At 39.3% G+C, this 13769-nt stretch overlaps 1 protein-coding gene and 1 long non-coding RNA gene across 9 annotated transcripts in view; one reads left to right on the forward strand and one right to left on the reverse strand.

The window, feature by feature from the left end:
- The window catches only part of L3MBTL3 (L3MBTL histone methyl-lysine binding protein 3), a 131054-nt gene that overhangs the window by 42536 nt on the left and 74749 nt on the right, over nucleotides 1-13769 (reverse strand). For all 8 annotated transcript variants that reach the window (XM_033235497.1, XM_033235492.1, XM_033235499.1 and 5 more), the window contains 2 exons: nucleotides 12510-12612; nucleotides 2468-2617 (listed from right to left, as the gene is read on the reverse strand). In XM_033235497.1, the coding sequence (XP_033091388.1) occupies nucleotides 2468-2617; nucleotides 12510-12612 (253 nt within the window). The remainder of the gene's footprint in view (nucleotides 1-2467; nucleotides 2618-12509; nucleotides 12613-13769) is intronic.
- On the forward strand, nucleotides 10171-11682 carry LOC117097542. The gene is made up of 3 exons (XR_004442984.1): nucleotides 10171-10310; nucleotides 11114-11171; nucleotides 11381-11682. It is a non-coding gene; the product is annotated as an uncharacterized LOC117097542 (long non-coding RNA).

The raw sequence follows: 13769 nt of genomic DNA on the forward strand, positions 1-13769 counted from the left end.
AGGCTGCGTGTTTAGAAAGAATGGAAACGTGGTGGTGGCCTACAGGGCAGGTCAGTGGATGGAGAAATCTGTCAAGTACCAGGGAGTGAAGGAAGCAGCTGCTTAGGAAGCCCAGTGATTAGAATCCTCCTTTTCAGAAAGATCAGAGATGACGCAGGAATTTGCCCTTAAATAAAACAGATTAGAGAAAGGGTATCTTTTTTGTTACGGGGCAAAGAGTAGCATCAGCAGATTCCCAATAAACCAGTCTCACAATTTGGCAGTTTTTTTTATTCATTTTTGCATTTTTTAATAGTAGCAAAATACACATAACATAAAATTTACCATTTAATGGCATTATGTATATTCATATTGTTGTGTATTTGGTATTTTCACATGCAATTTTGTATTTTAAAAATGTGTCAAAAAGCTATTTTTTTTCTCTTCGACTGAATTATGAACACCCAGGAAAGGAGATAGATGGTTTGATTCTTTGCCTCATGTTAAGAAGTCGGTGGTACAATAGCAAAGGCTTGGAATCAACCCAAATGTCCATCAGTGATGGGCTGGATTAAGAACATGTGGCACATATACACCATGGAATACTATGCAGCCATAAAAAAGGATGAGTTTGTGTCCTTTGTAGGGACATGGATGCAGCTGGAAACCACTGTTCTCAGCAAACTATCGCAAGAACAGAAAACCAAACACCGCATGTTCTCACTCATAGGTGGGAATTGAACAATGAGATAACTCAGACTCTGGAAGGGGAAAATCACACACCGGGGCCTATTATGGGGAGGGAGGACGGGGGAGGGATGGCACTGAGAGTTATACCTGATGTAAATGACGAGTTGATGGGTGCAGCACACCAACATGGCACAAGTATACATATGTAACAAACCTGCATGTTTTGCACATGTACCATAGAACTTAAAGTATTAAAAAAAAAAAAAAAGAAGAAGTTGGTGGTAACACCTTACACCACTTCCAGGGTACATAACCAGGAACCCGCTATTGTTCACTGGTTCATTGTTAATTAATCAGATCTCTGATCATGACCAAAAATGGTGGTACAGAAAGAAAGACTGATAACAAACTGGGAAATCTAAAGGGATCCTCACACTATGTTAGATGGTGATAGTGGCAAAGAAGCAACTATGGCAATCACTGGCCACTATTATTTTGTAAGCCACAGGACAGACAAAGGAAGGCGGAATATAAAAAATCTTCCAGGCAGCACTACTTTTGGGGTCATGAAACCATTAATATCTTGCCTTTTTTTTTGAAACACTGTCTTGTTCTGTTGCCCAGGCTGGAGTGCAGTGGCATAATCACAGCTGACTGCAGCCCCGAACTCCTGGGCTCAAGCAATCCTCTTACCTCAGTCTCACAAATAGAAGGGCCACCTGGATGACTTTTAAAATTTTTTATAGAGATAGGGTCTCACTATGTTACCCACACTGGTCTTGAACTCCTGGGCTCAAGTGATCCTCCCACCTCAGCCTCCCAAAGTGCTGGGATTACAGGCATGAGCCATAGGTGCCTGGCCAATACTTTGCTTTAATGCTTCATGATTTATGTCAATGCTATTTCACCTTCAAAATAGTACTGGAAATTAGTCAAGATAGAGGCTTTCCTCCCTTTAATATATGAGACAATTTGGGGAGTGGATAGGACTTGACTTGCCTATTACGGGAATGACTGGTCCTCCTGAGTGAGTAAATGATCAGACACTCTAAATGAGACACTGTATCAAGGAACTAGAGACAAACTTAAAAATGAAACCAGCTGTTCCAACAGAACTTGAAGCTCTCCAATCTTGCAGCTTACATGCTGCAGGCTACATTCAAAAACAGCTCCTCATAAACCAGGACTCACCCTCTCTCTGCATGAAGGCAGTCTTCATTACTTCTGTAAGTGTCCACTAAGCAATCGCCTACTGCGCAGGGATACTTTCTGTTTGATGACCCTGTCTTTTCATACCAGAAGTGGCCATGGCACCTTAAGTAGTGATGTACTCAGAAATACACTGTCTTGATTATGAAGAAGCCACAGAATCTGTTCTTTTCTGTTTGTTTTTTTGAGACAGTCTCCCTCTGTCGCCCAGGCTGGAGGGCGGTGGTGTGATCTCTGCTCACTGCAAGCTCCACCTCCTGGGTTCACGCCATTCTCCTGCCTCAGCCTCCGGAGTAGCTGGGACTACAGGTGCCTGCCACCACACCCGGCTAATATTTTGCATTTTTAGTAGAGACGGGGTTTCACCATGTTAGCCAGGATGGTCTCGATCTCCTGATCTGGTGATCCGCCTGCCTTGGCCTCCCAAAGTGCTGGGATTACAGGCGTGAGCCACTGCACCTAGCCAGTCAGGTATATTTTCAACAATCTCCAAGAAAACATTGCTATAGGAAATAAAATATCTAAAAGATAAAAAATCTCTTTCAATCAGAGTACTTCTAAACAATGCTAATATTAGCTCTTTGATTACCTGATTTCAGGGGATGAAGAGCTTTCATTTGCGTCTGTCCTTTTATTTCTTGGAAATGATGGACTAGCCGGAGGCATCTCACCACTTAAGCGGTCTGGAAAAATACGGTCTTTATTCAAATTGATTTCTGAATAGGGACAGTTGGCAGCACTAACAGATTAAAAGAAAAGAAAAGAAAAAGAACATTGAACATTTCCATTAGGCCATACTTCTTCCAATTAAAATGATAGGCTACAGAATATAAAATTCTAACATTTAACTGAATATGTTAAATTGTTACATTTTATAATCATACATACAGCATATTTTATCTTTAAAACATAACAAATATATACAAATAGGAAATGGTTTTTACACTAGACTTTAAGAAAGAATCTGTTGCAATCTTCAGAACTGAGCAAGGGTCACTGAAGGACTCCCTCTGTGCATATCTCTGGAAATAATCAGCCCCAAGAAAGAAAGCTTAAGACATCATTCAGGACAGAGGTGGGAGAGAGACTGATTGATTGGTTAATGGAGTAGATTTGCTTCTGCTTCCTAAGGGGATCCTCCAGGCCCAGGGCAGTCACACGCTATTTAATTTCCTTTTTTAATAGTTACTGCACTCCAAAGGAAGGAGGTTTCCTCATGGGCTGTTCCTGTGTTCAGGTCTGGACCTATGCCTGATGTTCTAGAAAATACATGGATCAATTTGTAGCTAATCTTGTTCCTAATACGAAAAAGGACCAGAGGCCAACTTGGATAATGATGCATCGAGCTCATTTCCCTTCCATTTGTGACTACCAGTTGGTCTCTCAGGTCTTATTTGGTGATGATTCCTGAAAGGAAATCGAGGTCACTCATTGTTAACTCACCATTAGTTAGTATATTCCTGTGCCCAGGGCCTCAGCATTCCAGTCTCTGAAACAACTGGGCAACTGCTGTGTCTCAGACCCCAATACACATGGGCCTCTCCAAATAACTGCCTATAGTGCCTCTCTGCTTTTGGGAAGCATTCTTAAATCTGGAAATGGTTTGGGCCTTAGGTAAATTACATCAGAATCTTCTATGTCCTTTTCTTCAATGTAGAAGACAGTGAGAATGTTGATAATCACCCAGCGAAAATTTTTAAACAGTGTCTAGCTACCCTGCACCAAGAGGATCTGAGATACCCTCCTAGGAAAAGGAGAGATGAGTTTAAAAGGGCTGCCAGCCAGGTGATTCTGATAATGGCCTATAAGATTTATCACAGATACCTCATAAGCAAAAATTATAACTTTAGTTTCTTTAAATACTGCTCATCTACACTGGTATCTATGCAAAAGAAGAAAGCAAATAACATGTGATCATGTGCTGACATAAATTTATATAATGTCAGCTTAACATCAACAAAAACCAGTGACATTTATGGAGCATTTATGATACATCAAGCACTGTGCTAAGTGCTTTACATGCAATATTTTACTTTATCTTGCCAACATCCTAGAAAAAGGCATTTCATACAACATATTAAAGCTTATAACAGTTAAGTAACTTCACTCTTTATTTCATTCATTTATTCACCAAGCACTTATCATGTATCTATTACGTGCTAATTACCTTTCCAGGCCTGGAAACTCAGTGGACAATAAAAAGACAAGAAACCAGCTCTCTGGTTTCATGGAGCTGATATTCCAGGGAGAGATCAGCAATATACAATTATACACATAAATTAGATAACTTCATATGGTGATACATGCCATGAAAAAGAAATACCATGATATAAAAGAGGGTGTGAGGATGCTATGATGGAGTGGTGAGGAAGGTCCTCCTTGGAGCAAAGCACCCGAGCAGAGCTATAATGGTCAGGAAGAAGGACCTGTAGGGAAACAATGTGGGGAAGAATGTTCCAGGGGATGGGAGGAGCAGTGCCAACAGGAAAAGCTTGACTTGTTTCAGGGAAAGAGAGACCAGGTTGGCCAGAGTGTGATGGGGACGAGATGAACTAGGAGAAGCAGGCAGGCAAATATTATGTAGCGCCTAGCAGGCCAGTCAGGACTTTATATTTTTAGCAAACGTTCTATCTGAAGGTGATGGAAGATCTTCAAATAAGGGAATGACAAGGTTTGATTTACAATTTTAAGAATTACTCAGGATGCCTTTGAGAGAGAAGATATTAAAAGGCAGAGATTTCAAGGAACGGAACTGGAGCAAGAAAAGTTACTTAAAAGTTATTTTTCTCTTTTTGGAGAGAGGATTTTGAAAGCAGAGAAGATTGCAATGGGACTAAATTGAAGACAGAAAAGTTGTTCAACAAGTAAATATATGATGTAACTTGGATTTGTGTGGTTGAGATGGGGCAAAAATGAAGAGGACAGTCATGGTATCCTTTGTCATCCCAAGAAGACCTGTGGATGGATGGGAGATGGGAAGCAATGGAAAGGAAGAGTTCAGGAATGGCCATTTGGTTTTTGGCTTGAGGAACTGGGTGGTCACAGAGGTGCTTTTTTTTTTTAATTTTTCCTGAGATGGAATGACTAAGGAGAAGAATATGTGGGGGTAACATCAGAAACTGTGGAATTTGTTTATTAGACATCCAAGCAGAGATGTTACTTGCCCAAGGTCACATGGCAATGAAGTAGCTCAGCAAAATGAACACACTATTTCACGCATCACCTTGAGCATGGGGAGATGGGAGTGCTTCATTTTCTTCATTTCGTAATAACGTGAAGGAAAAGCCATTCCCAAATATGATGTCTCCTTTGAACACCAGTCCTTTAGATGTTTCATGGGATCCTAATTCAGAGTTCACGAATACAGGTGACCAAAACCACTTCTGCCTAACTTGAGCAGAAAACACTCGCTGGAAGGGCACTTTACAGCTCAACAGGAAGGCCAGAAAAATCAGGCTTGGGTAGGGAGCAGGGTACAAGCAACACACTCCCTCAAAACGATTTGCACAGGAGGAGGCTGCTGCTGGGCACGTGGCCCTCACACCACTGCTCTCAGCCCCCCTGCCCTTTCCAGACCCTGGTCTAGTCCTCAGTTCCATGGAGGCTGCAATCGCAAGGTCTGACCTGCCTTCATCTCATTTCTCAAGATGGAAAGCCGGATGGCAGCATCTGATTGGTGGGTGTGGGATTCCTGCCCACAGTGAAACTGCTAAAGGCCTGAGAAAGGGAAGTCTGGGTCCCTTGTGGCTCCCTAGTAAGAGGTGTCAGACCTAACACTCACCTTGACCTCAAGGAAAATATAAATGTTCACTAAACATTTCTACTCAGATGCCTTAGGGTCACCTCACAATAAACATGTTTAAAACCAATTTTATCATCTTTAATGAATCATGCCCCTCCACCCAGAAATGATTAAAAATTCACTCTCTTAAAAGATAAAAAACACAACCAGCTCCTCCTGCTGTTCCTGACTCTGTTTCTGACAAGATAAATTTATTAACCCAACCTCAGGTCTTCACCATCTTTGACTCCACTCTATTATTTGTTCCTTATATTGTGTGTTTTTGTTGCAAATTTATCTACTTAAGCTTTGTGACAGTAAAAAAAAAAAAAAAAAAAAATTCAAAGACAACTTTTTAGTTTCTTTAAATAAACCGTATGCCGCTATTCCTAGAATATCATGACCAGCATTTCATTCACTGTTAAACACTTGGCCTTATAATTATTAAATAACTGTATATATATTAACATTGAAATTTTACTGGATATGAAGAAAGTGACAGGTTCTCTTCTTTACCTCATCCGCCTCCAACATTGGGAAGACTCGCAGGATTCTTAGATGGTCTGGGTCCCCAATTTAGCACTAATTACAGTCACAGTGTAGACAATTTACATTCTAGGCCCTAGGAGGGCAGCATCTTCACCTAGTTGTTGAATACATGAAAGAATATCTCTCGAAATCACCATATGTAAACTTGGAAAGCTCAAGAGAGAGGTAAGACTGCTGGCCAGAATGAGACTTACCATTTAAGTATCTTTTTTTTTTTTTTTTCTGTTTTTTTAAAACAGATTGCTAGGACCAGAGAGTAATTTCAATTTCAAAACCTCAACCTAAGCAGAGAAAAACATTCACAGCCCTCACAGCAGTGATTTACTAACGATCCACCAAGGGCAGCCCATCAGCTATCGATGTGATGTTACCCCCTTTCTTTGAACCCTGAGAAGAGCCAAAGGGTCAAGAACCCTCCCGTTTTCACACCTGCTCTGGGGTACAGAGGAAAGCCTCTGGCTCCTGAAGTGGGAGGTGATGATAAAATGAAAAGTCACAAAATGCAAAAGGAGCTCAGGTGACCGGACATGCATGGAGGGGGACATCAGGGAGCCTCATTCTGATCCTGCTCTGCTGCTTCATCCTCTACTCAATAATGAGCAAGCACAGGCTCCGAGATTGTTTCATCTGTAAAATGAGGATGATAATAACAAAAGTGACCTCGGGTTAAGTGCATTACCCAGACCAAATGTTTATATTACCTATTTAATTCTTACAATCCTAAGAAGTAGTTCCTTTGGGGCTTAAAAAGGAATGTTGTTTAGTGTCATTCAATCAGTTCCTGATAGAATTACACCAGGAACTGTGGCTGTCTCTTAATCACTGCATTATATGGGTGAATAGTACCCTTGCACATTGAAGAATTTCCTTATTCCTAACCCATGACAATGAACTTGATCTGAGAGTACCATCTTCTAGCAAGATGCTACTGCCTGCTGTCTGTACTCAGAGAGCTAACATGGATTGTGTGCTTACTATGTGTCAGGCACTGTTCCAAAATTAACTTCTTTACTTATCACACTATTCTTTTTAAGCAGATACTACTGTCACCAATTATTTTATAAATGAGGACACTGGCACAAAGAAGTTAAGTATTGGCTCAAGGTCACAGAGCTTTGTAAAATAATCTGATGGCTTTAACCACAAAAACCAACCTATAGAACATGGATCAAGTATTTCACTATTTTATCTACTCCCATTAACAAGCTCTTTGAATAAGAATTAGAGTAAAATTCACAAGTAATCATGTTTTTGAGGAGTTGGAACGACTCCTGTGTCATTTCAAAGAACACAAGTGACATATGTGATCTGCATCGTGTTAGAAATGTTGCTTTTTCTCTTCCGTATTTGTTCTGTTATGTACAGATACAAAATTGTTAACTTCTAAAACTGTATATGAACTTTAAAAAACTCACCAGTGCTAATTAAACATCTATGGAAAAAGTTGGTTCTCACTAGGCTTATAGACTTCTAATTTCTCACATACTAAGTTTCCAGTGACAAAACTTTAATAAAGTGTGGCTTATCACATAACGTCTATATATATTCTGTCATGGTTAGACACGTGCACATGTATATATACAGCTCTTTACTATTACGCAACTCCTCAGCAAGCAGAAGGGTAGAGTCCCATACGATGATACTGTTCTCTACTGTAAGTACTTTATTGAGGTGCATCCTACCCTATTAGCACATTATTTCACATATCAGCTAAATATCCAAATACTTGCCCCACTGGCTCCTCTAAGGAGAATCATTTTCACACTCTGTCCTGACAAAAAACAGTTTAAAAAAAAAAACAACAACAAACAAAACAAAACACAAGGCGGGCAGTTAAGAGCAGGGACTTAAGTGCCTTACAGGCCTGAGCTGAATCCTGGTTCCACCAATGTACAATCTAAGGCACTTACTTAAGCATTTCAATTCCCTGTCTCCTCATCTGTAAAACAAGAACTAGAAAAGTGCCTATCGTTCACAGAGTTCCTGTGAGGACCAAATAAGATCACACATGTTAAGTCCTTGAAGCAGTAACTGGAACATAGGAAGTCATCAATGAATCCCACCGATTATTATTATTTAAAAAGAAGAGTGACATTTAACCCCTATTGTGTAAAAAGAACACCAGCAAAAAGTAAACAGCAATAAAAAATCCGTAACACACCTCGTTATGAATGCTCTGCTTGCCTCATAAAAAGCTGATGCTTCTCTCTAAGCACCACTCCACTCTTGCCTCTATGAGAATCTGTTTATACCAGACTGGCCTCTTTAGAAGGAGGGACCCTCTCCTCTGTACAGCCCCTCACCTAACCCAGCAGGTGACACAAAGGTTTGTTCATGGATAGATGCATGCTGAATTAATATGATGTTTACAGTTTGCAGGGGCATACCAAGAGTTACTACTGTTTAAAACATTCCATGGACTTCATTAATATCCTTTATATGTTGCTGAAAACATTGTTTCCTCTTTTCTTGTTTCATTTCTTCAAAACCAAATCTTACATAGAAAAGATTCAGTTCTGAAGGCACTCGATATGTAGAATATCCACTTTTTTTTTTTTTTTTGAGATAGAGTTTCGCTCTTGTTGCCCAGGCTAGAGTGCACTGGCGTGAACTCGGCTCACCACAACCTCTGCCTCCTGGGTTCAAGCGATTCTCCTGCCTCAGCCTCCTGAGTAGCTGGGATTACAGGTGCCCGCCACCATGTCCGGCTACTTTTGTACTTTTAGTAGAGATGGGTTTCTCCATGTTGGTCAGGCTGATCTTGAACTCCTGACCTCAGGTGATCCACCTGCCTCAGCCTCCCAAAGTGCTGGGATCACAGGCATGAGCCACTGCGCCCAGCCGGATGTCTACTTTTATATAACTACATTTCCTTGAACATCTTCCCATTCCTTACCCTCTCTCGGTAGGCCAAATAAATGAGGTGACAAAGGGTGTTTCTGTGACACAACCAATATTAATGTTCCCCTGCTAGAGAGTTGCCATTAAGCAATTTGGCTCCTGAATATCCCTAAAGATGAGAAAACCACATCCACACCCAACTCTTTCACTGATCATTTATATTTCACCATTTTAAAAAACGTTAAATTATCAAGCTTCATTGTTTAGACACGTTTTGTTTTAACACTTCTTAGATCAAATTCAAACACTGTAATCTTCAGAGAAGGTAACAACAAATGCTAGTCAAAACAATGTCTCTTGCTTATGTGTTCGTTAAATTGATTATTTTTGCTAAAAGAGCAACTTTCTTTGTTATCTATGCAAAGAGTGCATGTTTTGATATATGCAGTTTCTCAGCAAATTAATCCAAAGAGAATTTTCTCATTATGTTTTCCTAAACACAGCATTCTTAGTAAGAACAAAAATAAGAGCCAGTGAAATGAACCTTTCAAAGAATATCCATAATGCAGCAAGCTCCTCCACAAGTCTACTAATGAAATGGAAAACAGGCTGTGCCAATTAAGGATTAATATCCTGCCAGAAAATGAGCTTTGAGTGCTGTAAATAGCACAGCATAGTCAGGGAGTCTAAGACAACCCAGTTCGAAGACTGAGGAGAATGGATGTTAGCACTTGGGCAGAAACTGGGACCTCCAGGAGTTCTGTGAATTGCATCCCTTGGTCCAGAAGGCTTGAGTCAACCAACAACTCTGCCCAAGGCACAAAATCTGCTAGTTATGCTCTCTATATGTGACAAGAAAATGAATACAGGTTCTTTATCAATGCTTTCCTTTAAGCCATCAGGTGTACTTCTGCCTCTCCTTCCAAGAAAATGAGTCATTCTCTATTATGATTCCAATTCCACTGGAAAGGGTTCCTTACCACGTTTCTCTATAAAGTCTTCCACTAATCCTCTTAACAAGCACAACACTGCATCTGTGAAGAAATGCTCTAAATATAACGACTGAAACTTGGTGAAATGGGTGTGGCCCCGCTGAGGAACCCTCAGAGGTCCATCTGCACACTTGGGGAAAGGCAGTCCTGATGAATGGCTGGGCCATCAAGGAGGCGACACAACTGTCACCATGGACCTTGCTGTGAAAGGCAAACCTCTCCACTCAAGCGTAAAGCAGCCCTAAGGAGACCACGGACACTGCCGTAAGGTATGAATTCCTTCCAGAAGACCAAAAAAAGTTTTGTTTAATCTTCAATTGCACCTCAACAACATATTGTTAGTATTGACTCTTTTAAAAATTTTCTTTGTTCTTTTTCTTCACAACTTGAGCAAGTTCTCTTTGCTCCAATCGACACTTTGTACAGCAGAAAGGGATGTGTGCCAAAGTTCTGATATTATTTTGTATGTTATGTTTTAATTAAATTATGTACAGCTTTTATAGCTCCATCAGCCTGTGAATTCTTTGAAGGTTGGGTCTGTGACTAATTTATGGAGTAGTGTCTTGAGAGGCCATTAGAGGGGAGTGGTTCAGAGCACAGACTCCTGAGCAACACTGGGTTCCCTTCTCCCCAGCTGTGAAGTAAGGCCAGTTACTAACTTCCCCAGTACCTCTGGTGGCCTCACCAAAACGTAGGGGGAAAACTAGTTCTTATATCATAGCGCTGTTATGAAGGGTATCCAAGATATGTAAAGCAATTAGAGCATTATCTGGCACAGAATAAATAAATGCTCAATAAATCTTAGCTCTTGTTGAAAAAAATGCCGCTCAAAAATATTTACTGAATGAGTTTCTAAACATATTGCTGCAGTTTGAATATCCCCTCCAAAACTCATGTTGACATCTGATTGCCACTGTGACAATAATGAGGTGATCAGGCTCTGCCCTCCTGGATGAATAAATGACATTATCACAGAAGTGGGTTTGTTATCACGGGAGCAATTGTTACAAAAGCAGGCTTGGCCCTCTCTGGCTCTCGCACACATCATCTCTTGCCCCTCTACCTTCTGCAGCAAGAAAGCCCTCGCCATATGCTGGCCCCTGGATCTCGGACTTCCCAGCCTCCAGAAAGTGAGAAATAAATTTCTTTTCTTTACAAATTACCCAGTCTACGGTATTCTGTTATAGCAACACAAAACAACTAAAATAATATTGGAAATTTAGTATGTTCATGAATTATTTCTGGCATCTAGATTTACTTAATAGCTGAAAATCCAGCTGCCTTCACTAGGCAATATTTAATAACTTCTAAGATGTATCATAGAACTTTTGGTTTGCAGTCAGACAAGCAACAAAAAGGATTGGCAAATGGAATCATCATCCTGTCTATGCTCAAGACTTCTCACTCTGGAACATACTGAACCTCATAAAACATTAAGGAGAATGTTGAAAAAGGAAGCTAAGAAGGATTTAAGGTTGTAGAGATGAAAAAAAAAGAGAAAACTATATCCAGATGAAAATAATCACACCAATTTTGCAATTCCTATTAACATCTGGAGGAACAGGTACAGTAATCTTCAAAATTTTTAAAGACCTAGATTCACAACCTGTACAAACTAGACAAACAAGGAATCATTTTTCTTACTGGGCAATCCAATTACTATGCAGTTAGAACATTTTACCAACAAATTATTATTTTAAAATATACCTAAATAGGCGATACGTTTATTCCTTTAAAATGCCAGTTGAATGACAGGAATTTCTTAGTATTTCAGTAATTTTTTTTTTAAGAGACAGGATCTTGCTATGTTGTCCAGGCTGATCTTGAACTCCTGGACTCAAGTGATCCTTCCACCTTAGCCTCCAAAGTAGCTGTACTTCAGTAATATTTTTAACTCTCTACAAAGATCCCCAAATCACGATATACATCACATTTCAAATGTATAAATTTGGTTTCTTTTTAAAGTTACTTAGGGATAAGATAAAAATATTTTAAAAATGTGTTTTGGACCAATGCACTCTCATGTTTGACTATTTATATTGTGCCTTTTGTGATCTTTGCTGCTAATCTACAATAATCTCAGCTCTCATTATTCAAATTATTGAATCACCGAATCAGATAACATTCTACCAAATGGTATCAACAGAGTCTCAGCTCTTCTCTTTATTAATGATCAATGCAAAATAACTATTGCAGAAATTAAGTATCTGTAAAACTAGTCAGGTTGCCAAGAAAAGTCAAAAGGCTAGAGTAAATCCATTTTAAACCGTGAATGCATTTTCTTCCAGGAAGATTTGACTATAGATATTCCTTTCATTTTTACATGATCACCATGGTAACCACATTTCTTATGGATCTGAATTTAAAATTAGTTCACATCAATTTAGTATAGATGAAATTCATTATATAGACATGTATATGGAACAGGTACCCTATATGTGACCACGTCAGTGACAGCTACCACATACCTGTGAGGGCCCAGATGTCTTGCTCTCTTAAAATGGCCGATCCCTTTACATCCCGGAGTTGAGCATCCACCGTGTTCCGAAGCTTCCGTTAATTCTAGGGGGCCTATGGAAGGGCAAAGAAAAGAAAGAAAGGGCCAAATATTCAGCAAAAATCTGTTTAAGAGTCAAATGTCTGGGATCAGAATAAGGAAGAAAAAGACTCCCTAAAAATCCAATTTTTGAATCAACATACAACATATATAAACAGAAAAAGCAGATCCTATAAAAATGAAAAGTATTTTAAAAGACACTACATTTAAAGGCTTTTCCCTTGTGACTGTTCACACTAGTTATCTTTCTTCAACAAGGACATGGTAAACTCTGATCTAACAATCTTTCAAAACATCATAAAGTCCAGAGATACCTAAATATGAATTAACAAAAAGAGTCAAACACCTTTTATTAAGTAAATAACATAATGAAAGCATGACTACTCACATACCGTGAACACTTCAAGTGCTACAGAAGAATCCAGAATGACAGTTCCAGATCCCTCCATGCTCTTCCTTCTACATTGCAGAGACCCTCCCTCATTCTGACCGCTGAGGTTAGTGTGGGCTCTCCTGGAAATTGTTCTAAGCTTTCAGACACATTCGGTTTTGTTTGACTTTGCCACATAAAAGGCACAACATAGATGTTTTATTTTGCCACATAAAGGCCCAATATCCTTCTTTGGTTTTTAACTTCTTGTCTTACAAATTTTTCTGTTGCAATACTACCATTCTTTGTGACTACTGCATAGTTTCTACAGCACAGTGCACCACAATTTACTTAACTAATATTTTTCCCCAAGCTTTGTTATTCTAAACATGCTACACTGAATGCCATGTACATGTGCCCTTATGCAGGTTGTATGTAGCATCCAGAAGTGAAGTCACTGGATACAGGAAGTACACTAAATTTTTAAAAAACTTAATAATTTATTGTATTTCCTACATTTTTTTTCTATAATGTATACATTTTCCTCCAAAATTAAGGTCGTGGTATGTTAAGTTCTCCATGTATCTTTTCTAAAATTTGAATTTAACTTAGATTTGTATTAAGATAATTCTAGATTCACAAGCAGTTGTAAATAATAATACAGAAAGAGATCTCTTTTGCACTTTGCCCAGTTTCTCCCAATGTTAACATTTACCAAAGCTATCATATAAAATTACTATCCGAATGCTAATATTGAAACGATAAATTTTGAAAGTCTCACAAATTGTCTTCTAAAAATTT

This window comes from Trachypithecus francoisi, unplaced genomic scaffold, assembly GCF_009764315.1.
Source record: "Trachypithecus francoisi isolate TF-2019V2 unplaced genomic scaffold, Tfra_2.0 Lachesis_group15, whole genome shotgun sequence".
NCBI lineage: Eukaryota > Metazoa > Chordata > Mammalia > Primates > Cercopithecidae > Trachypithecus > Trachypithecus francoisi.